At 46.6% G+C, this 27,920-nt stretch overlaps 1 protein-coding gene across 1 annotated transcript in view; it reads right to left on the bottom strand.

The window, feature by feature from the left end:
- Positions 1-685: 685 nt before the first annotated feature.
- Positions 686-27,920, bottom strand: part of nek10 (NIMA-related kinase 10) — a 56,234-nt gene continuing 28,999 nt past the window's right edge. Inside the window, exons 19-30 of the mRNA XM_072460746.1 lie at positions 14,888-14,990; positions 14,743-14,818; positions 12,060-12,189; positions 11,750-11,820; positions 9,585-9,783; positions 9,478-9,514; positions 9,327-9,395; positions 6,926-7,035; positions 4,166-4,276; positions 4,009-4,093; positions 825-853; positions 686-756 (exon numbers count right to left, since the gene is read on the bottom strand). Coding sequence (XP_072316847.1) covers positions 703-756; positions 825-853; positions 4,009-4,093; positions 4,166-4,276; positions 6,926-7,035; positions 9,327-9,395; positions 9,478-9,514; positions 9,585-9,783; positions 11,750-11,820; positions 12,060-12,189; positions 14,743-14,818; positions 14,888-14,990 — 1,074 coding nt within the window. The 3' untranslated portion in view covers positions 686-702. The remainder of the gene's footprint in view (positions 757-824; positions 854-4,008; positions 4,094-4,165; positions 4,277-6,925; positions 7,036-9,326; positions 9,396-9,477; positions 9,515-9,584; positions 9,784-11,749; positions 11,821-12,059; positions 12,190-14,742; positions 14,819-14,887; positions 14,991-27,920) is intronic.

Below are 27,920 nucleotides of genomic sequence, written 5' to 3'. Positions count from 1 at the left end.
CTCACACCTTCGCGCCTCACACCTTCGCGCCTCACTCCTCACACCTTCGCGCCTCACTCCTCACACCTTCGTGCCTCACTCCTCACACCTTCGCGCCTCACTCCTCACACCTTCGTGCCTCACTCCTCACACCTTCCCGCCTCACTCCTCACACCTTCCCGCCTCACTCCTCACACCTTCGCGCCTCACTCCTCACACCTTCACGCCTCACTCCTCACATCTTCGCGCCTCACTCCTCACACCTTCGCGCTTCACTCCTCACACCTTCGCGCCTCACTCCTTCGCGCCTCACTCCTCACACCTTCGCGCCTCACTCCTTCGCGCCTCACCACTCACACCTTAGCGCCTCACTCCTCACCCGCGCTGCTTTGCTCGCCCCTCTTCACAGGGTTCAGTTTCCTGGCTCTTTGTCTATAACTTTTCCAATGCTGCCCCCTGCTGGACATCCAAGTAACGTGCATGTCAATGTCACTGGTTCACAGCACTTTATTATACACTCTTCATTTGTTCATTCATGTTTTTCGCCTTCCGTCTCCTTGTAAATGATCATCAAACAGAAAACTGCTTAATTATTCAATACATTCTGAACATATATGTTGTATATTTGTGTATGTATCACATGCATGTTGTCTGTTCTGTATGCACCTATAATGAGAGCATATTTCAGTTGAAAGTACATTGTCCTGCAGTTGTACTCTGAAGTCACCTGGGACAGTCGTAGTAGCCGTTTTCAACCAGCAGCTCTTCAATGAAGCCCTGAAACAAGAGCCATGTTTCATTCGTTGCTTTTTTCAGCCTCTTAAGTGTGTTTCACTGTAACTGACCTGCAGCTGTTCATATGTGACTCCATCTGCTGCAAGAAGCACAGGACAAGGACATGAGGAGCTTCACATGGACATGACCCTCATCAACACATTCATCATATCCTGAGGTTAACCTCCTCTGCATCCCTCTCATCCTCTCTACCCTCTCCTCATATCTACCACCACCTCCCCTTCTCCTCCTCTGCATCCCCCTCATCCTCTCTACCCTCTCCTCATATCTACCACCACCTCCCCTTCTCCTCCTCTGCATCCCCCTCATCCTCTCTACCCTCTCCTCACATCTACCACCACCTCCCCTTCTCCTCCTCTGCATCCCCCTCATCCTCTCTACCCTCTCCTCATATCTACCACCACCTCCCCTTCTCCTCCTCTGCACCCCCCTCATCCTCTCTACCCTCTCCTCATATCTACCACCACCTCCCCTTCTCCTCCTCTGCACCCCTCTCATCCTCTCTACCCTCTCCTCATATCTACCACCACCTCCCCTTCTCCTCCTCTGCATCCCCCTCATCCTCTCTACCCTCTCCTCATATCTACCACCACCTCCCCTTCTCCTCCTCTGCACCCCCCTCATCCTCTCTACCCTCTCCTCATATCTACCACCACCTCCCCTTCTCCTCCTCTGCATCCCTCTCATCCTCTCTACCCTCTCCTCATATCTACCACCACCTCCTCTTCTCCTCCTCTGCATCCCCCTCATCCTCTCTACCCTCTCCTCACATCTACCACCACCTCCCCTTCTCCTCCTCTGCATCCCCTCATCCTCTCTACCCTCTCCTCACATCTACCACCACCTCCCCTTCTCCTCCTCTGCATCCCCCTCATCCTCTCTACCCTCTCCTCATATCTACTGCCACCTCCCCTTCTCCTCCTCTGCATCCCCCTCATCCTCTCTACCCTCTCTTCACATCTACTACCGCCTCCCCTTCTCCTCCTCTGCATCCCGAGGTCAACTTTGTTGTAGAGCTACGAAATTCGGGACACGCATTCCTCTCGTGAGGACAAACAAAAAATATTGTTGTGGCCACGCCCCCAGACTTACCCTATGGCCGCCATCTTCCTTTGAACATGAAAACACGCTGAGTCAGCTATTTTGTTCACATCAAACTTTGACGAACTCCTCCTAGGGCTTTTTGCCCTCCGACTTCAAAATCGGCGTACGTCCTCTGGACAAGTGGGGCATCTAAAGTTATCCAAATTTTTGGTATTCCTTTTACGGTCTGTGTGCGGCGCAGCCGCAAAGTTGGACAACTTATTTTGGAATATTGCATATCTAAAAATTGCTCCCATTTGATCAAAACCAGTCCGATTAGGACCAAATTTGAATCAGTTGTTCAACTTTCAAGTTTGGACCAGTTTAGGCTGACAAAATTGAAATGACCACATACAGAAATACAGAATGACCATTAAATTAACATTGAAGGTCAAAAATTTGTTTTACCAAAATGTTCTAAACTTTACCCAAAATTCTATTTTGGCGTCCCGATCAAAAAAGCCAATCAGACAAATGCCTTAATTTTTACGGCGTAGTCGTAGCGATGACTGAAACCTCCCATGTTATCCCTATGGGAAAATCGCCAAATCTCTCGAATATCCACATTTTTCTGTTTCACACTTTAACGAACTCCTCCTAGTGCGTTTTGCCCACCGACCTCAAAATCGGTGTACGTCTAGACAAGTGGGGCATCTAAAGTTATTAAAAGTTTAAGGATAACATTTACGGTTTCTGTGCGACGGAGCCGCAAACTTTACCCAGAATTTGGACTATTTGGCCTCCAGAGTGGCCTATAAACAATAGTGTTTTTCCAAATGACATAACATTTTGCACACAATTCTTATTTGCCATCCCCAAAATAAAAGTATGAGAGCCAAATTCATATTTTGTACAGCGTAGCCGTAGCGATGACAGAAACATCCCATGTTATTCCTATGGGGAAACCGCAAAAGCTCTAAAATGACCACATTTTTACGCTTCACACTTTAACAAACTCCTCCTAAGGCAATATCCCAATCAAGCTCATATTTGGGGAAAATCATCTACACAAGCGGGGCATCAAAAGTTAGTCATATTTTGATTTTAAGTGGTACGGTCTCTGTGCCGTGGAGCTGCAAATATACTGGGAAAACGCCAAATCTTTGAACTGTTCAAATTTATGCTTCACACTTTAACAAACTCCTCCTAGGGCGATTGCCCGATCAAGCCCATATTTGGGGAAAATCATCTTCACAAACGGGGCATCAAAAGTTAGTCATATTTTGATTTTAAGTGGTACGGTCTCTTTGCCGTGGAGCTGCAAATATCCTGTCACAAATGGGAAAAACGCCAAATCTTTGAAATGTTCACATTTACGCTTCACACTTTAACAAACTCCTCCGTGGGCAATAGCCCGATCAAGCTTTACTTTGGGAAATATCATCTACACAAGCGCGGCATCAAAAGTTATCCATATTTATATTCCAAGTGCTACGGTCTCTGTTCGGCGGAGCAGCAAATTTGACTGACACTTGTGTTCATTTGCACTGGATTGGCCATGTCCAATGTGTCGCCGTCTGTCAAGTTCTTTTTTAATTCAACACAATAAGGGCGCCATCTTTATCAAGTCGAAAGCGCAGAGTCGGAAGGCCGGCGGCCCGCGAGGGCCGTTGGATGCCGCTTGCGGCTTTAATTCCACTTGAAACGCAGGTAAAACAGAATTCTAATGTTAAAAAAATGTATTTACTTGGTAAGTTTGACGACAGTTTAGTATAAAACATATACCAGATCCAATTTTCAAAATAGAATGAATATTATTTTGTGTCTGAGGCCCTTTAAAGTGTAGATATGTTCAAATTTGAATTTTAAAAAAGGCACTGGTTTGGAAAAATGACCCATGAACAAATGTGTCATCATACAGTATTATCAAAATATTCATTTCATGTTACAATATTTATCGTGATATTCTGTAGAACAGAATTGTACAAATGACACATTTACCTCATAATGCATCTAACATTCTCCAAAGCCAGTGCATTTCATAAAGAGAGGTTCAAACGCGGCGTAGGGGCTTTGCACAGAAGTGAAATATATGAGGCAAAACTGTTCCTGTGCACTCTAGCTTTAGCCACGCCCCTCACACTCACATGAAATTATTCTTGGCTGTAATACCAAAAAGCTTCCCCCAAACATGGCATCAGAGCTCTGTACCTGTTGAGTCTGTGTCCGGCTGCTGCACCAGAGTCCAGTCCGGGACCAAACCCAACTCCATCACTTCTGAGGACGTCTGGAGGAGCTGCAACAGTTTCACACTTCAACATGTTCCACTCAAATCACAGTGTACTTGACAGTGGTGGTGAAGGTGTACCTTGAAGAGTTCCCCTTTGAGCTTGTATGGATCACTGTGTGCGTTGAACAGAGACTTCTTAAACCTCTCCACCAGGTGGCGCTTGGAGTCATGATGAGGAGAAGGAGGAAGCTGCAGAAGAAAGGATCACAAACCACCACATTCGTTTCAGAGAACAGTGTGCAGGAGCATGTGCACAGGGTTTAGTTCATATAACTCCATGCTGATTCTCAATATACAAAACATAAAATAACAGTGTGATTTCAGGTTCTGTTCTTGAGACGTGAAGTACTGTCACCTCAGACAGGTACATGTGTGGCTTAAATCAGACTGTGGTGCCAAGCAAATTCCATTTTACTAGCAAGGACTACGTCAGAAAATGCAATATAAAGGAATATTTATTGATAATAGTGACGTTGACGATGATGATGATGGATGGGAGTTGGCTGGGTAGAGACTCAGGATGGGGGCTCTGTCTCGGGTAATAAGCCCAGCCGATTCAGAACCCCCCCTCCGTAGATGGTGATGTGTTAAGGTGAAGATGATAGAGACATGAGGTGGGAGGGCGGGGTCGAGAGAGCTGAGACAACAAGAGATGCTGAGATTGGCCAGAATCAGAATCAGAATCAGAAAAGGGTTTATTGCCATTTGTCGATGAACAAAAATTCACAAACATAGGAACTTGTCCTGGTGATTCGGTGCAGCAGACAACAAAACTTTGAACACTTTATACAAAAATGGCATGATATGTACATTCTAAAATGAAATATTAAATATAAAGTTATGTTGTGCAATAGAAGTGAACAGTGCGATGGAAGTGTTCATGAGTCCAACGACAGACGGAAAAAAACTGTTCTTATGACGGGAGGTTCTGGTCCGGATGGACCGTGGCCTCCTGCCTGAGGGGAGTGGCCTCCTGCCTGAGGGGAGTGGCCTCCTGCCTGAGGGGAGCGACCTCCTGCCTGAGGGGAGCGGCCTCCTGCCTGAGGGGAGCGGCCTCCTGCCTGAGGGGAGCGGCCTCCTGCCTGAGGGGAGTGGCTCCTGCCTGAGGGGAGTGACCTCCTGCCTGAGGGGAGCGGCCTCCTGCCTGAGGGGAGTGGCCTCCTGCCTGAGGGGAGTGGCCTCCTGCCTGAGGGGAGCGACCTCCTGCCTGAGGGGAGCGGCCTCCTGCCTGAGGGGAGTGACCTCCTGCCTGAGGGGAGCGGCCTCCTGCCTGAGGGGAGCGACCTCCTGCCTGAGGGGAGCGGCCTCCTGCCTGAGGGGAGTGGCCTCCTGCCTGAGGGGAGCGACCTCCTGCCTGAGGGGAGCGACCTCCTGCCTGAGGGGAGCGGCCTCCTGCCAGAGGGGAGCAACCTCCTGCCTGAGGGGAGCGACCTCCTGCCTGAGGGGAGCGGCCTCCTGCCAGAGGGGAGCGGCCTCCTGCCTGAGGGGAGCGACCTCCTGCCTGAGGGGAGCGGCCTCCTGCCAGAGGGGAGCGGCCTCCTGCCTGAGGGGAGCGACCTCCTGCCTGAGGGGAGCGGCCTCCTGCCTGAGGGGAGCGGCCTCCTGCCTGAGGGGAGTGACCTCCTGCCTGAGGGGAGCGGCCTCCTGCCTGAGGGGAGTGACCTCCTGCCTGAGGGGAGTGACCTCCTGCCTGAGGGGAGTGACCTCCTGCCTGAGGGGAGTGGTTAAAGAGTGGAGGCGTGGTTGCTGGAGGAGTAGGAGGTTGAGGTGTGGTCCAGCTCCTGAACCTCAGTCACGTAATTCCATACGTGGACAATTTTGCTGCTTTTTTCAGAAGACTTGAACTGTTTAATCGTTAATTCATTCAAATACGTTTGGACCTCGTCTTCTCTCTTTCAACATGGACCTGGCTCTTGCGTTCAGCGCCTGATGACAGGTCCAAGGAGACAGGTGAAAACACTCCATCAGAAGAGTTCTAGAGGAGTGTGGCAGCAGTGGCTCTTGTGCCACCTGTCATTGTGTCCTTAGGCAACACACTTCCCCCCACTGCCCAGTGTGAGACAGGTGAGTGTTGGTGGTGGGAGGGGCTTCCATCAGCCTGCCCCAGGGCAGCTGTGGCTCCCTCCGAGTGCGGAGTGAATAATGCACTGTAAAGCGTATGTATATGTTCAGGATTAGGGAAAGGGTCAACTTCATCCAGAAATCACACTCAGGACCTTCTTACTGTGAGGCAGGAAGATTAAGCACCATGTCACTGTGCCTAGAATCATGATATTTTAACAGTGAGCTGGAGACAGGTCAGATAACTGTGTCAGTGTCAGGTCTTGACCTGGTCTTCTCTCTCAGCACAAATAAACAGGAGTGAAGTCATTTCTCACAATAGCCTCAGATAATGGTAAAATTATTCAATACAAAATATGTGATTATTGTCATTTCAAATGACTTTAAGACATGAGATTAATATGGCATTTTTTTGACCCAATCCAAAACAAATAAATAAAAAAAATAAGCACCGTTTTATTTATTTTATTTTGTTTATTTTTATTCCATTGATTTCAGTGTGTTTGTTTGATTTAATTTTCTATTTGATTTTGTTTTTATATCTTATTTTATTACTTTTATCCTATTTTTGCCTGTCTTTTACCTGCTGTGAAGCACTTTGGAACCCTCTGGTTGTATAAATCGTGCTATAGAAATAAAGTGGATTGGATTGAAGCTTTGATATTTTTTTCAAAAAGAGTAAATCTCTTGTAGATTGTTTATAGGCTCCGCCCAACATCTGAGATGATGCCATTCAATCAATGCCAGTCGTTCATTCAGTCTTTGTGCTGCTTGTACCTGTGTTATGAATATGAGTTTGTGGAGTTGGCGCAGGAGTCTGTTGACAGGGTCGTCGATCTGCCTGAGTCTGCTCTGGGAGACGCACAGAGCGGTCGAGCCTGCACACAAAACACACACAAAACACACAAAACTCAACTCACACTTTAGACACTGCAGGAACAAAGGAGCTACAGGACAGAAAAAGTAAGCTCTAGAATTCATGTCTACACTTCAACTACTTTCAAGGAATTTCGGACAGATATTTGCTTTCTTTCGTTCAAGAAAAAAACATCTGTTCATGGATATATTTTGAGTTATTCTGTGGATTTTTCATGAAATGTAAAAAGAATATATGTTGGTATGGTTGGTATGTTGAAACCAGTCATTGATACAATAAAAGTAGTAAATACAATTCAGATACTGACTAAATACTTGTGATGGTAGATTGCTACCAAATATCAATATATTGATACTAAAGGAGATATTGAAAAAAAATGTAGACACCCTTAGTTCCCATCCTGTACATGTAAACAAATACAAACTAAATATCATGTGTTATTGGGGTATAATTGGCTTTTAAATATACATTTTGTACCTTAGCTTTTGGTCTTATTTTTTTAAATAATGTATATGTCTTGAAAACATACTATAGCTCGATTTCCAGAGCAATAATTAGGCATTGGAACAATGATAATGATAACAATGATAAAGGATAAAGGAAGCCATTAAGCAACGTGACAGCTATGCTAATAGCCATGTGTTCACAGTAAATTTGGCCAGTGAAACGCTCAGAACAAGTCTGGTGATGAATTATGGACTCAAGCAGAAGATGTCCGGCTCTTTTTTTTTTTTTTATGTAAAAAAGGCAGTATACTCACATACAAAAACATTTAAGGCTGCCAAATATAAAAATAAGTGTTGGGTTTTCCCAGGATAGTCTTGGGGTCAATGCCAGCTATGTTGGCAGCATAGACTACGTGAGGGAGTGGACAGTGTTAGCCCGCTAGCCGCTTCGCCTCTCTCTCTGTAACTACCGCTGTCACTCACACTCTGGCCTTAAAATGTCCATCTTAAAAAGCTCTAAATGATCCTGGTGTTTTTACTTCACTATCGTCTTTGTAAATAAAGTTAGGACCAAGTTCCTGGTTTCTCTGACATCCTGTTCAGGTTACGTTAGCAACAGGTTTGATCAGCAGCTAGCACGGCTTGTTTGTAAGCGGCAGAAACCAGGGGCAAGGGCAGTAAGGGGCGTGTACCTTCTACAATCTTGCTCCTGATTGGCTTGGCGGTTGCCATGAAACCCGCACTGGGTTTTCAGAATAACCTTGTCATTAACTGTGTTTCCACCCTCACAGGCCTCAAACATAAATAATATTGCCTTTGTAACAGAGAGCTAAAACCTACTGGACATGTGACTGAGAGTGATGCTCAGTACAAACATGAGAACAAGTCATTGGCCCATTTTTTAGAGGCAATAATTTACTCCAAATGAGCCGAATTCAGCATTGCCACTGCTGTTTATAAAGGCATCAGACTAAACTGTGTGTGAATATTCCTGTCTGAGTGAGATAAGTATCGGATCGCAGTATCGGAGACAAGAAATTATAAAAAATTGGATCGAGCGCCAAAAATACGATGTTGTGTGAACCGTGATGTCTTGTGATTTGGGGTTAGTTCAAATTATATTGCAGCAAGTGAATCAAGGTGAACATGGTATTGGACAGAGGCCGTCACTAGTGGACAGGAAAACTAAAGCCTGAAACTGACAACTGTTTTATGTTGCTTCTAAAATGATTCAGCAGAAATGTGGATGGTCAGGTGTTTGTGCTCGTAGCTCTGTGAAGAAAAGACTGGCTGACATAAAGACTGGCTGAAAGCTTGTTGGGTGTAGAATGTCTTTCTGGATTCATTATTTGTCGTTGATTTCGTGCTAATGGTGGTTTTCAGATTCTAGAATGGTATGATGTCATACTCCCACATGGGGGGCAATAGGGAACCCCTATTGATTACATTGCGGTGAAATATCTAAAAGGTAAATTTGAATTTTTGGCCAGTAGAATGTTGTGATGTCATCTGAAACCCAACAAAATGCAATGAATGACCACAACCAGGTGGTCAGTCAGTGGTCTCTTAATTCTTGCTGCAGTGTTTGACTCTAGTGAAGAACTTATAGCCAAATATTACTTATTTAGGGCAGATAACTTTTAGTTTTGATACAATTTGAATATCACTCTCCGTAATCCCACTGACAACAAACGCCCGCTGCTGCTGCACACACACATGACCGGAGACACGGGGGAGGCGGGACATGTGGCAGATAAACCAATGAGAGCTGCGCTGTGCGTGCGGTGCGGCAGAGGAAAATCCCCCCTCAAATCATCTGATATAGATTTATTTACTTCATTGGCAAAATACTGACCACAGAATTCCCCAGAGGAACCGTTGGGTTTGATGGCTAACAGTTCCTCTTCTTCATCTGAGCCATCACCTGAAGCACACAAAAACCCTCACAGAACTTTCATCTTCACACAAAATAACTACAAATTCCCTCTGAGTAGGATTATGCTCACGTGGAGTAGAGGAATCCATCTGCAGTGAGGATTTATCCTGCAACCAACACAGTACATGTCACTTTCCACTACGTACAAGAACTATGTTCTCTTTTTAAGTTTCTCACCTCTGTAGGAGCTGAGTGGACCATGGCCTGGTTCCTTTCCAAGAAGTAGCGGTGTGCCCTATTCCTGTCCCTCTGAGCCTTGTGCTCCAGTGCATTGTGGGAAGTGTGGAGGCGGTCCATGGCTCTCATCACAAGCTCAGAGATGCTGGAGCTGACCTGTACGATGTCCGGACGCTGCTCTGGAGACGGGCTCAACAACCTGCACAAGAAGCACCAGGAAGTATCTGTGGCTGCCCACAAGTCCGAAGGTTCACTAGTCCGAAGGTTCACAAGTCCGAAGGTTCACTAGTCCGAAGGTTCACAAGTCCGAAGGTTCACTAGTCCGAAGGTTCACAAGTCCGAAGGTTCACTAGTCCGAAGGTTCACAAGTCCGAAGGTTCACAAGTCCGAAGGTTCACTAGTCCGAAGGTTCACTAGTCCGAAGGTTCACTAGTCTGAAGGTTCACAAGTCCGAAGGTTCACTAGTACGAAGGTTCACAAGTCCGAAGGTTCACTATTCCGAAGGTTCACAAGTCCGAAGGTTCACAAGTCCGAAGGTTCACTAGTCCGAAGGTTCACTAGTCCGAAGGTTCACAAGTCCGAAGGTTCACAAGTCCGAAGGTTCACTAGTCCGAAGGTTCACTAGTCCGAAGGTTCACAAGTCCGAAGGTTCACAAGTCCGAAGGTTCACTATTCCGAAGGTTCACAAGTCCGAAGGTTCACAAGTCCGAAGGTTCACTATTCCGAAGGTTCACAAGTCCGAAGGTTCACAAGTCCGAAGGTTCACTAGTCCGAAGGTTCACAAGTCTGAAGGTTCACAAGTCCGAAGGTTCACTAGTCCGAAGGTTCACTAGTCCGAAGGTTCACTAGTCCGAAGGTTCACTAGTACGAAGGTTCACAAGTCCGAAGGTTCACTATTCCGAAGGTTCACAAGTCCGAAGGTTCACTAGTCCGAAGGTTCACTAGTCCGAAGGTTCACAAGTCCGAAGGTTCACTAGTCCGAAGGTTCACTAGTCCGAAGGTTCACTAGTCCGAAGGTTCACAAGTCCGAAGGTTCACTAGTCCGAAGGTTCACTAGTCCGAAGGTTCACAAGTCCGAAGGTTCACTAGTCCGAAGGTTCACAAGTCCGAAGGTTCACTAGTCCGAAGGTTCACAAGTCAGAAGGTTCACTAGTCCGAAGGTTCACTAGTCCGAAAGTTAACAAGTCCGAAGGTTAACAAGTCCGAAGGTTCACAAGTCCGAAGGTTCACAAGTCCGAAGGTTCACAAGTCCGAAGGTTCACTAGTCCGAAGGTTCACAAGTCCGAAGGTTCACTAGTCCGAAGGTTCACTAGTCCGAAGGTTCACTAGTCCCAAGATTCACTAGTCCGAAGGTTCACACGTCCGAAGGTTCACAAGTCCAAAGGTTCACATGTCCGAAGGTTCACTAGTCCGAAGGTTCACACATCCGAAGGTTCACTAGTCTGAAGGTTCACTAGTCTGAAGGTTCACTAGTCCGAAGGTTCACACGTCTGAAGGTTCACAAGTCCAAAGGTTCACTAGTCCGAAGGTTCACACGTCCAAAGGTTCACTAGTCCGAAGGTTCACTAGTCCGAAGGTTCACACGTACGAAGGTTCACTAGTCCGAAGGTTCACACGTCCAAAGGTTTACACGTCCAAAGGTTCACTAGTCCGAAGGTTCACAAGTCCGAAGGTTCACAAGTCCGAAGGTTCACAAGTCCGAAGGTTCACTATTCCGAAGGTTCACAAGTCCGAAGGTTCACAAGTCCGAAGGTTCACAAGTCCGAAGGTTCACTATTCCGAAGGTTCACAAGTCTGAAGGTTCACAAGTCCGAAGGTTCACAAGTCCGAAGGTTCACTAGTCCGAAGGTTCACTAGTCCGAAGGTTCACAAGTCCGAAGGTTCACTAGTCCGAAGGTTCACAAGTCCGAAGGTTCACAAGTCCGAAGGTTCACAAGTCCGAAGGTTCACTAGTCCGAAGGTTCACTAGTCCGAAGGTTCACAAGTCCGAAGGTTCACTAGTACGAAGGTTCACTAGTACGAAGGTTCACTAGTCCGAAGGTTCGGGGTTAGGGAATTCATTATTTAATCAAACATACCTCTATAACCAGTAATTCTATTCAATTCAACTGTCCCAAAAAATATATCAAAACATGTTTCATGTGTTAAATATTGAAAGTTATTACCATCTGATCATGTGGATGACTCTGTCTGAGTATTGTCCACTCTCCACAGGTTCATACTTGGCCTCAACAATCTGCACAAAACACACACTTAAATGACAAAATAAATGGATACATGAATGAAATTGTTTATGAATGATAAAATTATAGACATTAGCCAGTGTGTTGTGTAGTGTAAATGTGGATATGTCCAGGGCTGTAGTCAAAGAATGCGTAAGACATGTCCAGAGCCTAGATTAGTGGGCTGGGTGGGACAGTAGCTGCTGTGGTAAACATTTGGCGTAGTTGGACATCCGTTAGTGAATATTCTGACCTTATTGGCAAGAGAGAGCATGTTGGTGCTGTAGAAGGGAGGCTGCAGAGTGACCATCTGATAGAGCACACAGCCCAGAGCCCAGACATCTGCCTTCTCTCCGTACGGCTCGCTCTTCACCACCTCAGGACTGCCACACAACAATACACATGGAACACTGGCAGGACTAACGTCTTTAGAAAGGTCTTCAGTCAATTCATTAATTTAACGTTCACACAATATAAATATAACAGTAAGTCCACAGCAGTGTTGGCGCCACAGGGGTGGCAACGGCTAACTCTACAAGCTGATTGGCCTCCCTACTAGGAAGTTTGACCATCACTCCCATAGTGCATATCATGTAGGTATAAGGCTGCACACTGTGCAGGCGATACACTGCAGAAACAACGACTGTGGAATGTCTCATGGTCCTGACCCAAATGTTGTGGGACTGATGTAGCCTCAAACATGAGGCCCTCAGGCAGGAGCGGGAAGGGGGCAGGAGCGGGCAAGAGGGGGCAGGAGTGGGCAAGAGGGGGCAGGAGCGGGCAAGAGGGGGCAGGAGCGGGCAAGAGGGGGCAGGAGCGGGCAGTCCCTTCTTTCCCCATTGTCCCATGCTGTGCCCTGCTGCCTCCCATTATGCACATAACACACAGTGCATAGGCATCAAGAGCTCCAAGCAGCACTATGCAGTAGTAGCACCATGCAGTAGTAGCACTATGCAGTAGTAGCACCATGCAGTAGTAGCACTATGCAGTAGTAGCACCATGCAGTAGTAGCAGCACCATGCAGGAGCAGCAGCAGCACCATGCAGTAGCAGCACCATGCAGTAGTAGCACCATGCAGTAGTAGCACCATGCAGTAGTAGCACCATGCAGTAGTAGCACCATGCAGTATCTTCCTGCGTTGCACCAATGAAATTTCCCCATGTGGGACAATAAAGGAATATCTTATCTTATCTTATGCAGTAGTAGCAGTAGCACCATGCAGTAGTAGCACCATGCAGTAGTAGCAGTAGCACCATGCAGTAGTAGCACCATGCAGTAGTAGCAGTAGCACCATGCAGTAGTAGCACCATGCAGTAGTAGCAGTAGCACCATGCAGTAGTAGCACCATGCAGTAGTAGCACCATGCAGTAGTAGCACCATGCAGTAGTAGCACCATGCAGTAGTAGCACCATGCAGTAGTAGCACCATGCAGTAGTAGCACCATGCAGTAGCAGCAGCAGCAGCAGAAGCAGCAGAAGCAGCAGCAGAAGTAGCGTGTAATCCCGTAGTGTTAACAGATTTGTGGCTTCCTTATTTACTCATGTCTTGTTCTTCCTCTTTGGGATTAGGTGGGCCAAACTGTGATTTTAAAGCCAAGTTTTGCAGCGGCAGTGTGATGGGCGTCCTAAAACACTACTCTACTACTGCCCAGGGAATCTGTGCATTGTCGACTTGTTGGTCACATGACCATTGGACATTTTAAACAAATCAATCTACTTTATAACATATTTTAGCAGCCATAATTTCCCCTTGTTTAAACCAAAGGAATTCTTGCTGGACCGGAAGAGCGATCAATACAAAAGTGGCGATCACGTGGGAAAAGAGGGAAAAGTGGTCAATAGCATATTTTAGCGGCGAGACTTTTCCCTCGTTCTCTTCACTTAAAGGAATAATAAAGGATTTTTGGCACCAAAGCAGCATCGTTCCCAGGATAGCAGCACGTTTCCCTGGCTGCACATGCGTGGTTGATATTCCTTCAGTGAACAGTACAAAAATGACCACAGAGAATCTCGATCTCAGAAGAGACAGATATCTGCGGAGACTAGAGATGATACGCTAATAAACAACCGCACGAGTAGTAGCGAGGCTGTTGCGTGCTTCCACACAAGGTTTGATGGGCGGCGTCTTAGAAACAACAGGACGGTGGTGATGAGTGTGCGGCACATTGTGCGCATGTGCATTTTTAAAAAAGGGACTAAGGTCGAAGTCATTTTATTACTTGGTTTACGGTTCCGCCGCACTTAGATTATTGATTTCTACAATATCAACACTAATGAAATAAATTATAAAACATTTTATAAAGTACCGCCGACAACGCAAAATCGCATTAAATGAAATATAAAAAGCGGTATTAAGTCAAAAGAGCCCGTGAAGCAATTGTTCCTGCGGGAGTCTGTGACGGAGCAGCTCCGTTCCTATGCGGGGCCCCGGGAGGAGGAGCATGTGAAGACCCTTTTCCTTTTATATCGCAAATATACATTTTAAACCCTTTTACCACATTTTCTCCAGCGCGTTTTGCTGTGACTAAGACTTAGAAGCGTGAGTTCTACCAATGCAAAACACGCTGAATCTACTGTTACATTCACCTGCACACCGCGTCCCCCCCCTCTCCTCCCCCCTCCTCCCGTGGTGTATTTTGGGTAAACCCGGAAGAAAAAATCTTTTGTAAATTGAAATGATATCTATCTTTGTCCGTCTGTTCAATATATTTCATTTAAAAATCTGTAAACCAAGTAATAAAATAACTGCAGCCTGACTGTGGCTTGAGTTCTCAAATTGGAGAAAATCCTCTATTATTCCTTTAAGTGAAGGAAGTTCCCACTTGACTGGACCGAAGTGCCAATACAAGGGAAGTGCTGATCTGTAGAAAAATGAGGCAAAAGTGAAGAATGAATGACTGGAAATGCCTGATTGAACGGTCTAAAGTAGAAACTCACCAGGAGTACAGAATGGTGCCCACGACTGATGTGAGCTTGCTGTTCTCCTCTTTCTGTTTGGCCAGTCCAAAGTCAGCTGGTCGCAGAGCAGTCCATGTTAGAAAGACATTTAGGGGGTGAACACTTTGTGATTTGTGTGACTCACTGATGGTGACCCAGTCTTGGTCTCCTAACATGATGTTGTTTGGAGACAGGTCCCGGTGCACAATGCGCTTGTCCCTGTGCAGGTATCTGAGAGCCAGGCACATCTGGAATGACACATGCTGCACAAGTTTAGGTTCACATAACAGATTCTCCTAATAAGGTACATACTCTTCAGGGGTTAGAGCAGGTATTAGGCCATAGCTACAAGGAAGACCTCGTCATATCTCAGAAGCTAAGCATGTTGGGCATGGTTCGTACTTGGATGGGAGACCTGACCTACAAAGCCATAAATGACATGGACCCTCCCACCTCAAAGATGCTATAGAACCATCTCATCCAAACAGAGCTCTTCACTCTCAAAATGCTGGCCTTCTGGTGGTGCCAAGAGTCTCTAAAAGCACAGTAGGAGGTAGAGCTCCTGTCCATGTTAAAGAGGCCGACACAGTCTCTTCATTTAAGTCCAGGCTTAAAACGTTCCTCTTTCAAATGACTTATGGTCAGACCAGTTAGGAACAGAAATATAAAACTACAGTTTCAGCTCCGCTGCCCTAGGAGCAACTCTGGGGGAAGTATGACAGCTTGAGCTCTATTCTCTGATAAAGACCACTTATTATATCAAACTATATTTAATATTTAATACCAGCTCCTGTGGTGTAAAAATGTAATGTCTTTGCCTGATGCCACAGAACTTAGGTCAACATATGTGTAACATCTGGGTCACACTTATTATGACTCTGTCTGCAGACGTCCCTGGGTAAACAGACTGACAGCTGCGGATCCAAGGATGTCTCACATGAGGTAGAACATTGAGTGTGTTTCTCTGCAATATGTTTAGACTGGTTTTGTGCACATGTGGCACCTGTTGTGCCTTAACAAGCTGAACTCAATGTTTGCTCTGGTCAGATCAGGAGGGACAGAACGGCAGATGTCAGGGAGAGCTTTTTTGGCTGTGCACGGCTAAAATAAAGAACCACTTTTGAACAAGACAACTTGGTTATATTTTGCCTCATTTTCTCTGTCATTTGTTATAGAATAGTTTGGTGTCAGAAGTGGGATCCTTCGTCCGATGACTCGTCTTCGCGGGCCGTGACCGGTGTTTGGCCACCTGAAACCATAACAAGATTTCAGCCTCATTCCTCATCATTTGGGAGAGAGGACCGTCTCATTGGCCTGAGAAGACAGCGTCGGCGCTAGGATCCGAGCAAAGAGAAAAGTTGTGGTGAGTTGTCTTGTTTCAAAATGTGTAGACTAGGGTTTTTTTATGTATGTTAACTGTTAATCGACAGACAGACTATTCTGACTAGTCCGGTACCCATTTTTATTGACATTTTAAACACTAAAGGACGTGTCTGGGACTATTTTTGAGGTAGTACCCTGCACTTTAAATTTTAGTCTAAAAATAGCACCTTTAAATTTATTCAAATTGAAAGGTCTTTCTTTAGAGACATTTACAATTCTAAAACTACTATTTAGACACAATTGCATTTGAACGTTTAACTAATTTTGCTGGACACAATAGCCCATTGTGCTGGTGTCCAAACGCAGCCGCATGGCAGGTGCCTGGGGACAGGGTCAGAACACACGCTGGTTAGGTTGTCAGTCAGCATTAAGCCTTCTGTAAAGTCCAGGAAGTCCTGGCGCACCTGGACCCACTGACCAATAGCCTGGTTTTAACACTAAAGCTTTGGTCGAGTTTTGTCTGAGACAATTAGTTTAGTGAAAGCTAAATCTAGGGAGGGTGTGACGAGACGAGGTCGGTAAAGATACAAAGCGCCACACATCAGGTGGAGGCGTCGACGAGAGAGTCGTCGAAAAAGAAACATACGCTCTGCACAGACGTGTGCAGTTTGCAGAGAGCTCTGATATGGGAACCAATCAATCTAAAAGTGAAGTGTCCATCCCGGAGACACCTGTCATGTCCCGGAGACACCTGTCATGCTGGCAATGTCAAATAAATATGGGAAGGAGTGTCTGGAATGCCTGCCAACGTGGGCGAATAAGTTTGGATTTCCAACTGGAGGTTCACTGAGCACTAATCAAATTGCAAATCTGAAAGCAAAATTAGAAAAAACAAAAAAAGAGACATTAGAGGGAAATAAAACGGTGTCCACAGAGGACGTGAGAGACATGGAGAAGCACGAGAAATGGATCAAACTGTGGGAAACTGAGGCCGTAACTCGGGAAAGGAAGAAATTATGCAAACAGATGACCGGTGTGAGTGTGAAAGAGAGTGAGAGTGAGAGAGAGAGCAATCCACACACTGCACAGAGCACTGCACAGAGCACTGCACAGAGCACTGCACAGAGCACTGCACAGAGCACTGCACAGAGCACTGCACAGAGCACTGCACAGAGCACTGCACAGAGCACTGCACAGAGCACTGCACAGAGCACTGCACAGAGCACTGCACAGAGCACACAGGCTGGTGCAGGCACAAGAACACATGTGCCCCTGCATACACACGGACACCCGCACCACAACACACACGGACACTCTCACCTGAACATATGACTGTGTCAGTTCCTTCTATTTACCCAGATCTCACCTGCCGTTCTGCGGCGCGGCTGGACCCGGATTTGGACGCCTGTCCAGTCAGAACCACCATGCCCACACTCGAGGAGGAGGACATGGTGGAGGTCGTCACCCACCCCACACCAGAGAGGGCACCACCCGTACTTCAACCAGCGACACGGGCCCTGCGAAGCAACGCACCGCCAGGACCGCTTCTAACGTGTCCGATGATTGAAGTGGCCGGACCCGATGGGCAATTTTATGTGCACCGGCCCTGGTCAAAGGAGGAGGTCATGGCTGTGGTGAAATCGCTGCCCAATCCAGTCACAGATGGAAAAACCTTTGCCAAAGATTTCACCGAGTTTTGCGCCGAGTACCGTCCCTCCGGACTGGAAAGTCGTAAAATTCTGGGTTTTGCTATGACATTGAGTGACTTTGCGAAAATGAAGACAAGTATCCCGCAGAATCACCTGCATGCCGACAAACCCACATATGAGGACAATGTGGAATACACTGCTGCCATAACAACCCTGACCACTGCCATCGCCCGTGAGTTCCCGCTGGTGTATGACTTAACAGCAATTGACAGATGCGTACAAATGCCAGACGAGTCCCCGGATGAACACATACACAGGCTCACCCAGGTGTTTGACCAACAAAGTGGCATGAAGGACTTGAAAGACCAAGCAGGCGGTCCATGAGGTATTGCTCTGTCAGGCAATAATCGGAGGACTGCACAAGAACATTGTCAAAGCAATCAAGGGCTCATACGTGGGCGGCATCAAACGGCCCAAACTCCACGTACTGTCTGACCATGCGCGTCATGCATGGTCAGACAATACATAGACAGAGAGGTGCGTGCTACGTGTGTGGTAAATCTGGACATTTCTATCGAGACTGCCCACATCAGAACCTGCGACCACACAGTCCTGGACCACAGCATGGGGCCTACTTTGGGCCATTTCCAGGACAGCCACAGCAACAGGCCTGGTCAGGGCCACAGCAACAGTCTTATCAAGGACAGCAGCAGCCATATCCAGCGCCACCACAGCACCTAAACCAACAGCGGCCTGGAGGGAATTATGGGTTGGACTGACTGGACGGGGCTAAAGGGGGGTCTCAGCGCGTGGCAGAAACAGCAGCCGGGACAACACACCCAGAGCACTTGTCTCTGCAGGAGGGTAACGAGCACGATACACTTCTCACACACGCTATCTCCCATCTCGAGGCTCGAGCTGCTAAACCTAATGACATTTATCTCACAACATCTCAATCAAGTTCTAAATTTCCAGAGTTCTCTTTAATTGTTAATGGTGAAAAAATCAATTTTCTTGTGGACTCAGGAGCTACACGTTCTGTAGTCAAAAAAATCTGCACTAAAAAAAAAGTTAAGTGGTCGCTACACATATTCATTAGCGGCGTCTGGTGAGACATTAAAGGAACACTACACCTCTCCTTTAACATGCTCTGATACCTCTCCTTTAACATGCTCTGATACCTCTCCTTTAACATGCTCTGATACCTCTCCTTCAACATGCTCTGATACCTCTCCTTTAACATGCTCTGATACCTCTCCTTTAACGTGCTCTGATACCTCTCCTTTAACATGCTCTGATACCTCTCCTTCAACATGCTCTGATACCTCTCCTTTAACATGCTCTGATACCTCTCCTTCAACATGCTCTGATACCTCTCCTTTAACATGCTCTGATACCTCTCCTTTAACATGCTCTGATACCTCTCCTTTAACGTGCTCTGATACCTCTCCTTTAACATGCTCTGATACCTCTCCTTTAACATGCTCTGATACCTCTCCTTTAACATGCTCTGATACCTCTCCTTCAACATGCTCTGATACCTCTCCTTTAACATGCTCTGATACCTCTCCTTTAACATGCTCTGATACCTCTCCTTTAACATGCTCTGATACCTCTCCTTTAACATGCTCTGATACCTCTCCTTTAACATGCTCTGATAGCAGTGGTCAAAAATTCAAACATGAATTTCTATATTCTCACTCGTGTCCTGTCAATCTTCTTGGACGAGATCTCATGTGTCATTTGGGTCTTTGTCTCATCTCCACTTCAGATGGATTAAAGGTGACGACTATCAAAGAATTAAATTATGATTCAAATTTCCTTATGGAGCTCACAGCTCCCAAATCGGATTTTCACTGGAAATTGACCCCTAATTCCTCAATTGAACTGATTTCTTTAGCTCAGAACAAAGTGAAGCTGATGACACTGACTTTAGAGATGTAGGAGAGCTGCAGCTCATTCATGTTTGTCACAGACATAGAAGTGAATGATGCTGTGGTGTGAATGTGGGGAAGATGTACTGATGACTGACTTCTCTTACTGGGATGATCATTTCTCTGGCGTCTCTGTGCCACTCCCAGACTATCTCGAAAATTTAAATTTGTCTAATACAAATATGTATCTAGCATTATCAAAGCCTATTATGGCTAACTGGGGGGAAACTCAAGATTTTGTTAAAGATTTCTGTGGAGGACTGGGTTGAAATGCCTGATTCTGATGCGTTGTTTTAACATTCCACAAAGTCTTGGAGAAAGCGTTTGTCTCGAGCTTTGCAGACGTTTGTGTTTCCAAAGACATCGAGAAGAGCAACGCTGCTGAAGGAGGTTTTTTTTTCAAACATTTACATGCAGAAGGCCACAAAGCGAGCCTTTCTAAATTACAATTCGTTAAAGAGGAAGTCACCTTCTTGGGTCATGTGATATCTAAACATGGGTCATGTGATATCTAAACATGGGTCATGTGATATCTAAACATGGGTCATGTGATATCTAAACATGGTCATGTGATATCTAAACATGGTCATGTGATATCTAAACATGGGTCATGTGATATCTAAACATGGGTCATGTGATATCTAAACATGGGTCATGTGATATCTAAACATGGTCATGTGATATCTAAACATGGGTCATGTGATATCTAAACATGGGTCATGTGATATCTAAACATGGTCATGTGATATCTAAACATGGGTCATGTGATATCTAAACATGGGTCATGTGATATCTAAACATGGGTCATGTGATATCTAAACATGGGTCATGTGATATCTAAACATGGTCATGTGATATCTAAACATGGTCATGTGATATCTAAACATGGTCATGTGATATCTAAACATGGGTCATGTGATATCTAAACATGGGTCATGTGATATCTAAACATGGGTCATGTGATATCTAAACATGGGTCATGTGATATCTAAACATGGGTCATGTGATATCTAAACATGGGTCATGTGATATCTAAACATGGCAAAAGTATATCCACAAAGCGTGTTGCAACAATACAAAATATTCCAAAACCAATAACTAAGAAACAATTGATGTCATTCCTGGGAATGTGTTCATATTGTCGACAATTCATCCCAAATTATTCTGTAATGATGATTCTGTAATGATGATTCTGTAATAATTCTTTAAGTGCACTCATCCATGGTAAAGGCCTTCGGACTAATGACAAAATGACCTGGACAGATGAAGCAGACACAGCTTTCTGTGAGTTGAAAATGGCCTTACAGAAGCCTCCAACTCTGACCCGACCCAACTAGACCTTTCACACAGACTGTCCACGAACACAACGGCTGCATGACATCTGTCCACGGGGGGGGGCCCTACCACCTGTCGCTTATTTCTCTGCTAAACTGGACCCAGTTGCAGAAAATTTCTCATCTTTCTATCTCATTGTTATGTTTCCACTGACCGGACCTGAGGGAGGAGCCACACACTGAGGGAGGAGCCACACACTGAGGGAGGAGCCACACACTGAGGGAGGAGCCACACACTGAGGGAGGAGCCACACACTGAGGGAGGAGCCACACACTGAGGGAGGAGCCACACACTGAGGGAGGAGCCGCTCACTGAGGGAGGAGCCACACACTGAGGGAGGAGCCGCTCACTGAGGGAGGAGCCACACACTGAGGGAGGAGCCACACACTGAGGGAGGAGCCACACACTGAGGGAGGAGCCACACACTGAGGGAGGAGCCACACACTGAGGGAGGAGCCACACACTGAGGGAGGAGCCGCTCACTGAGGGAGGAGCCACACACTGAGGGAGGAGCCGCTCACTGAGGGAGGAGCCACACACTGAGGGAGGAGCCACACACTGAGGGAGGAGCCACACACTGAGGGAGGAGCCACACACTGAGGGAGGAGCCACACACTGAGGGAGGAGCCACACACTGAGGGAGGAGCCACTCACTAACCCTGATTTGATTCTTTTTCTAGATGGTTCTGCATCTTGGGACGCAGACACAGGACGGAAACCGAGTAGGGTTTGCAGTGTGCACTAACTGAGAGGTGCTGGGCTCAGGTCCCCTGCCCAGACACATCTGTAACCATAGTAACCATAGTAACCATAGGACTGTGACCATTTTTACTGTATGTTTTGTGTCTCATGTAGCATCCATCCCACATTCTCTCAATGCCATGCAGAGCTTTGCCACAACAGAGGAAATCTCTGTGTGGAAGAAGTCTGGGGCGTGGAAAAGGGCTGAAGTTTGGTTGGTCTGCTTATCTAAATATGTTTTCAGGCAGATGGTGCTGATTTCACATGGCCGTGACCTGCATCGAAGGGGGGAATGATAAATTGGTTCACAAAGATTTTAACATTTATGCCCAAAGGATTTGTCGATGCTTAGTCCCGGCATGTGGAGGCGTTTCCATGGAAACACGCCTCCAGCAACGCAGTGGTCAAAGCTCTGATCACAGAGTACCACGCCGGGGCATGGCGTCCTGTAAAGAATTGTATGCACTGTTGTTCTCTATTTCTGTGCAGGTGAAAACTGCTCTCCCAAAGGCAGCTGAAGCTGTCCTTCAAACCAGGGGAATGGATCCTGGTCCAAGTTCTTCTCATCGCCGACACTGCAGTGAAAGTTGCAGAACGGGGCACCTGGATTCACGCATCACACTGCAGAGCCATCTTCAGCTCACCTGTGGAGACTGTCTGTCCACCTGTGGGTCAGACACACGGGCCGACCACTGAGGACGTCGTGGGACCTTTGAGTTGCAACGATCTCAAGTGCGAGAGAGCGGGGGGCAGAGCAGGTCGTAAGGCTCGACCCGCACAACCAGAGCGGTCTGATCGGGTGCTCCGAGCACGTGGCACTTTGCCAAACCACAGCGCAGTTTAAAGCTCCACTTTCCTCTGCAGCGTTTGGTAATCACATCTACACAGACACTCTCCACTTTCCCACTTTCCTCATGGCTCCTGAGCCACACCTGGAGCCCAAGAGCTCCAACAAGATCGACAGGAGCACCGGCAGGAGCACCGACAGGAGCACCGACAGGAGCACCGGCAGGAGCACCGACAGGTCTTTGATCTGTAGAATCATGTTTCTTGTCCCGTTGTTGTTGTTGTTGTTTGCAGCTTTAACATGGTTGATACTTCATATTGCTCTGCTTAATTTGATATGTCCAAAAGAACAAAGTTTAGACCGTAACACTCGCACTCTGCAGAATCATGACTCACTTAAAGCCACAACATTTGGACAACAGGGGAAAAAGTATTATTGGCATTGTTCCCAAATCTAGGTGTGAGTTAAACTGATGTTGCCTGTAGAGACTCTTAGCTATAGATTTACTTCCTTTATCAACACAACACTGGCTACTATTGAATTACAGAGAGAAGAGCTGCACTTCGCGCAGTGGCACTTCAGAATCACATCGTCCTCGATCTGATAACAGCCTCAAAGGGCGGAGTCTGCATTTTACTGCGCCAAGCTTGTTGTACATACATTCCCTCTAACGATGAGGATGGAGGAGCAATCCAACAGGGACTCGCAAATTTGACTAAGCTCCGTGATCTCATGGAGTCAGAGACTCTGTCCCACACTCACTCTTCGTCGGTGTTCGACTGGTCTCTGTCCTCCTGGTCTCTGTCCTCCTGGTCTCTGTCCTCCTGGTCTCTGTCCTCCTGCATAACAGACTTATCAATTTTGCTATAATTATGGTAGTGATCTTAATCCTATTCTCCTGTGTGATCCCATGCTTACACAGGATGTGATCCCATGCTTACACAGGGTGTGATCCCATGCTTACACAGGGTGTGATCCCATGCTTACACAGGATGTGATCCCATGCTTACACAGGGTGTGATCCCATGCTTACACAGGGTGTGATCCCATGCTTACACAGGATGTGATCCCATGCTTACACAGGGTGTGATCCCATGCTTACACAGGGTGTGATCCCATGCTTACACAGGATGTGATCCCATGCTTACACAGGGTGTGATCCCATGCTTACACAGGGTGTGATCCCATGCTTACACAGGATGTGATCCCATGCTTACACAGGATGTGATCCCATGCTTACACAGGATGTGATCCCATGCTTACACAGGATGTGATCCCATGCTTACACAGGATGATTAGTAAGACAGTTTCTGCCCAATTTGTGTCCATTCAAAGTACAGGACCTGACACAATCACTCCACCTGGTGATTCTGATCATGTGAGTGACTCAGATGATGACTCCATCTGCAGAGGAGTCTTGTAGATTAGTTTCAGATATAACAAAAAAAAAAATTAGATTGGAACCACTTGGTTTTATTTTTTATCTATTCTTAATCATATACTTAACCTAATCACCGGAGATGAACTAATCATTGTTTGCATTTTAAATACATGTGCTAATTTTGTGGTAATGTGAGGATTGAGACACTGGTTTAAAGTCCCAGGACAAAGGTTTATACTCTGAACATGTGTTAAGTGTTTCTCCTTTGACAGTTTTGCTTCTGCTGAATTTTGATGATGTGTTTAACATTCTTTTGATTTTCAGGTTGTTGATTTACTTATATTGATTGATACATTGTTGACATTTTTTTGCTAATGATTAATAATAAACCAGGGGTTTGATTCTAATCATAAGGGGGGAATTGTGGTGTAAAAATGTCATGTCTTTGCCTGATGCCACAGAACTTAGGTCAACATGTGTAACATCTGGGTCACACTTATTATGACTCTGTCTGCAGACGTCCCTGGGTAAACAGACTGACAGCTGCGGATCCAAGGATGTCTCACATGAGGTAGAACATTGAGTGTGTTTCTCTGCAATATGTTTAGACTGGTTTTGTGCACATGTGGCACCTGTTGTGCCTTAATAAGCTGAACTCAATGTTTGCTCTGGTCAGATCAGGAGGGACAGAACGGCAAATGTCAGGGAGAGCTTTTTTGGCTGTGCACGGCTAAAATAAAGAACCACTTTTGAACAAGACAACTTGGTTATATTTTGCCTCATTTTCTCTGTCATTTGTTATAGAATAGTTTCCGCAACACTCCTCGAGTCCCTGGTGAAGCGGTCTCTACCCCGTATGGTCCTTCATCTGCCAAGAAGAACTGGTTCTCCTCCTGAAGAACTGGTTCTCCTCCTGAAGAACTGGTTCTCCTCCTCCTGAAGAACCTGGTTCTCCTCCTGAAGAACTGGTTCTCCTCCTGAAGAACCTGGTTCTCCTCCTGAAGAACCAGTTCTCCTCCTGAAGAACTGGTTCTCCTCCTGAAGAACCGGTTCACCTCCTGAAGAACTGGTTCTCCACCTGAAGAACTGGTTCTCCTCCTGAAGAACTGGTTCACCTCCTCCTGAAGAACCTGGTTCTCCTCCTGAAGAACTGGTTCTCCTCCTGAAGAACTGGTTCTCCTCCTGATGAACTGGTTCTCCTCCTGAAGAACCTGGTTCTCCTCCTGAAGAACTTGTTCTCCTCCTGATGAACTGGTTCTCCTCCTGAAGAACCTGGTTCTCCTCCTGAAGAACTGGTTCTCCTCCTGAAGAACTGGTTCTCCTCCTGAAGAACTGGTTCTCCTCCTGATGAACTGGTTCTCCTCCTGAAGAACTGGTTCTCCTCCTGAAGAACTGGTTCTCCTCCTGAAGAACTGGTTCTCCTCCTGATGAACTGGTTCTCCTCCTGAAGAACTGGTTCTCCTCCTGATGAACCGGTTCTCCTCCTGATGAACTGGTTCTCCTCCTCCTGAAGAACCTGGTTCTCCTCCTGAAGAACTGGTTCTCCTCCTGAAGAACTGGTTCTCCACTTGAAGAACTGGTTCTCCTCCTGAAGAACTGGTTCTCCTCCTGATGAACCGGTTTTCCTCCTGATGAACTGGTTCTCCTCCTCCTAAAGAACCTGGTTCTCATCCTGAAGAACCGGTTCTCCTCCTGAAGAACTGGTTCTCCTCCTCCTGAAGAACCTGGTTCTCCTCCTGAAGAACTGGTTCTCCTCCTGAAGAACTGGTTCTCCACCTGAAGAACTGGTTCTCCTCCTGAAGAACTGGTTCTCCTCCTCCTGAAGAACCTGGTTCTCCTCCTGAAGAACCTGGTTCTCCTCCTGAAGAACCAGTTCTCCTCCTGAAGAACCCGTTCTCCTCCTGAAGAACCGGTTCTCCTCCTGATTAACTGGTTCTCCTCCTCCTGTAGAACCTGGTTCTCCTCCTGAATAACTGGTTCTCCTCCTGAAGAACTGGTTCACCTCCTCCTGAAGAACCTGGTTCTCCTCCTGAAGAACTGGTTCTCCCCCTGATGAACTGGTTCTCCTCCTGAAGAACCTGGTTCTCCTCCTGAAGAACTTGTTCTCCTCCTGATGAACTGGTTCTCCTCCTGAAGAACTGGTTCTCCTTCTGAAGAACCTGGTTCTCCTCCTGAAGGATTGGTTCTCCTCCTGATGAACTGGTTCTCCTCCTGAAGAACCTGGTTCTCCTCCTGAAGGACTGGTTCTCCTCCTGATGAACTGGTTCTCCTCCTGAAGAACCTGGTTCTCCTCCTGAAGGACTGGTTCTCCTCCTGATGAACTGGTTCTCCTCCTGAAGAACCTGGTTCTCCTCCTGAAGGACTGGTTCTCCTCCTGATGAACTGGTTCTCCTCCTGAAGAACCTGGTTCTCCTCCTGAAGGACTGGTTCTCCTCCTGATGAACTGGTTCTCCTCCTGAAGAACCTGGTTCTCCTCCTGAAGGACTGGTTCTCCTCCTGATGAACTGGTTCTCCTCCTGAAGAACCTGGTTCTCCTCCTGAAGGACTGGTTTTCCTCCTGATGAACTGGTTCTCCTCCTGAAGAACCTGGTTCTCCTCCTGAAGAACCTGGTTCTCCTCCTGAAGGACTGGTTCTCCTCCTGATGAACTGGTTCTCCTCCTGAAGAACCTGGTTCTCCTCCTGAAGAACTGGTTCTCCCCCTGATGAACTGGTTCTCCTCCTGAAGAACCTGGTTCTCCTCCTGAAGAACTTGTTCTCCTGATGAACTGGTTCTCCTCCTGAAGAACTGGTTCTCATTCTGAAGAACCTGGTTCTCCTCCTGAAGGATTGGTTCTCCTCCTGATGAACTGGTTCTCCTCCTGAAGAACCTGGTTCTCCTCCTGAAGGACTGGTTCTCCTCCTGATGAACTGGTTCTCCTCCTGAAGAACCTGGTTCTCCTCCTGAAGGACTGGTTCTCCTCCTGATGAACTGGTTCTCCTCCTGAAGAACCTGGTTCTCCTCCTGAAGGACTGGTTCTCCTCCTGATGAACTGGTTCTCCTCCTGAAGAACCTGGTTCTCCTCCTGAAGGACTGGTTCTCCTCCTGATGAACTGGTTCTCCTCCTGAAGAACCTGGTTCTCCTCCTGAAGGACTGGTTCTCCTCCTGATGAACTGGTTCTCCTCCTGAAGAACCTGGTTCTCCTCCTGAAGAACCTGGTTCTCCTCCTGAAGGACTGGTTCTCCTCCTGATGAACTGGTTCTCCTCCTGAAGAACTGGTTCTCCTCCTGATGAACCTGGTTCTCCTCCTGATGAACTGGTTCTCCTCCTGAAGAACCTGGTTCTCCTCCTGAAGAACCTGGTTCTCCTCCTGAAGGACTGGTTCTCCTCCCGGGTGGCTCCAGCTCCACTGTCTCTCTCGTCTGTGAGAGTCAGATCTCTCCTTCACTCTGGAACTCCTCCAGGTTTATACTACATTTTTGTATTTTTTCCTGCAGAAGGAGGATCTGAGGACAGAGGACTCTGGGACATTGTCCCTCGTCCCCACGGACATTGTTTTATCCGTTTTTCACTGTCGCCCTCAGAGGAAACTGTGATTTTGGACGTTACAAAAATAAATTGAATTGAATTGAGTGTGTGTTGGTGGTGGTCGATTGGAATTCAATATAAATTCTACCTGCCTCCTCACCTACCAGTGCCTACACGTAACAGCCCCGCCAACCTCAGTGAGCAAAAGAAATAAACAAATGCATATCAACCAAACATTCAAAAACAAAATAAAGGCATATTCAAATCAAATTAACTGTCCCAACCAGTCCAAAGTCTGTCAATTTTGTCATCTCTATTTGTTTTGTGTCAACCATCCTTTCCCACCACCAAAAGGGCAGTCCAAAGGACTCTTCACTGTGTGCATGGCAGGAGTTTCCAGGCCCAAATACATAGTTCTAAAATTCAGAAAGATGACAATATCAAAGAAAGTCTGCAGTGCATTGTGAACCTCAGGTCCAATATTTTTGAGTGACAGGACAGGATCGTTTTTTGCCTGATTT

This window comes from Eucyclogobius newberryi, unplaced genomic scaffold (assembly GCF_026437365.1).
Source record: "Eucyclogobius newberryi isolate DKJ021-1_F unplaced genomic scaffold, fEucNew1.0.hap1 SCAF_3, whole genome shotgun sequence".
NCBI classification, from domain to species: Eukaryota; Metazoa; Chordata; class Actinopteri; order Gobiiformes; family Gobiidae; genus Eucyclogobius; species Eucyclogobius newberryi.
This window is presented reverse-complemented; position numbering and strand designations above follow the sequence as displayed.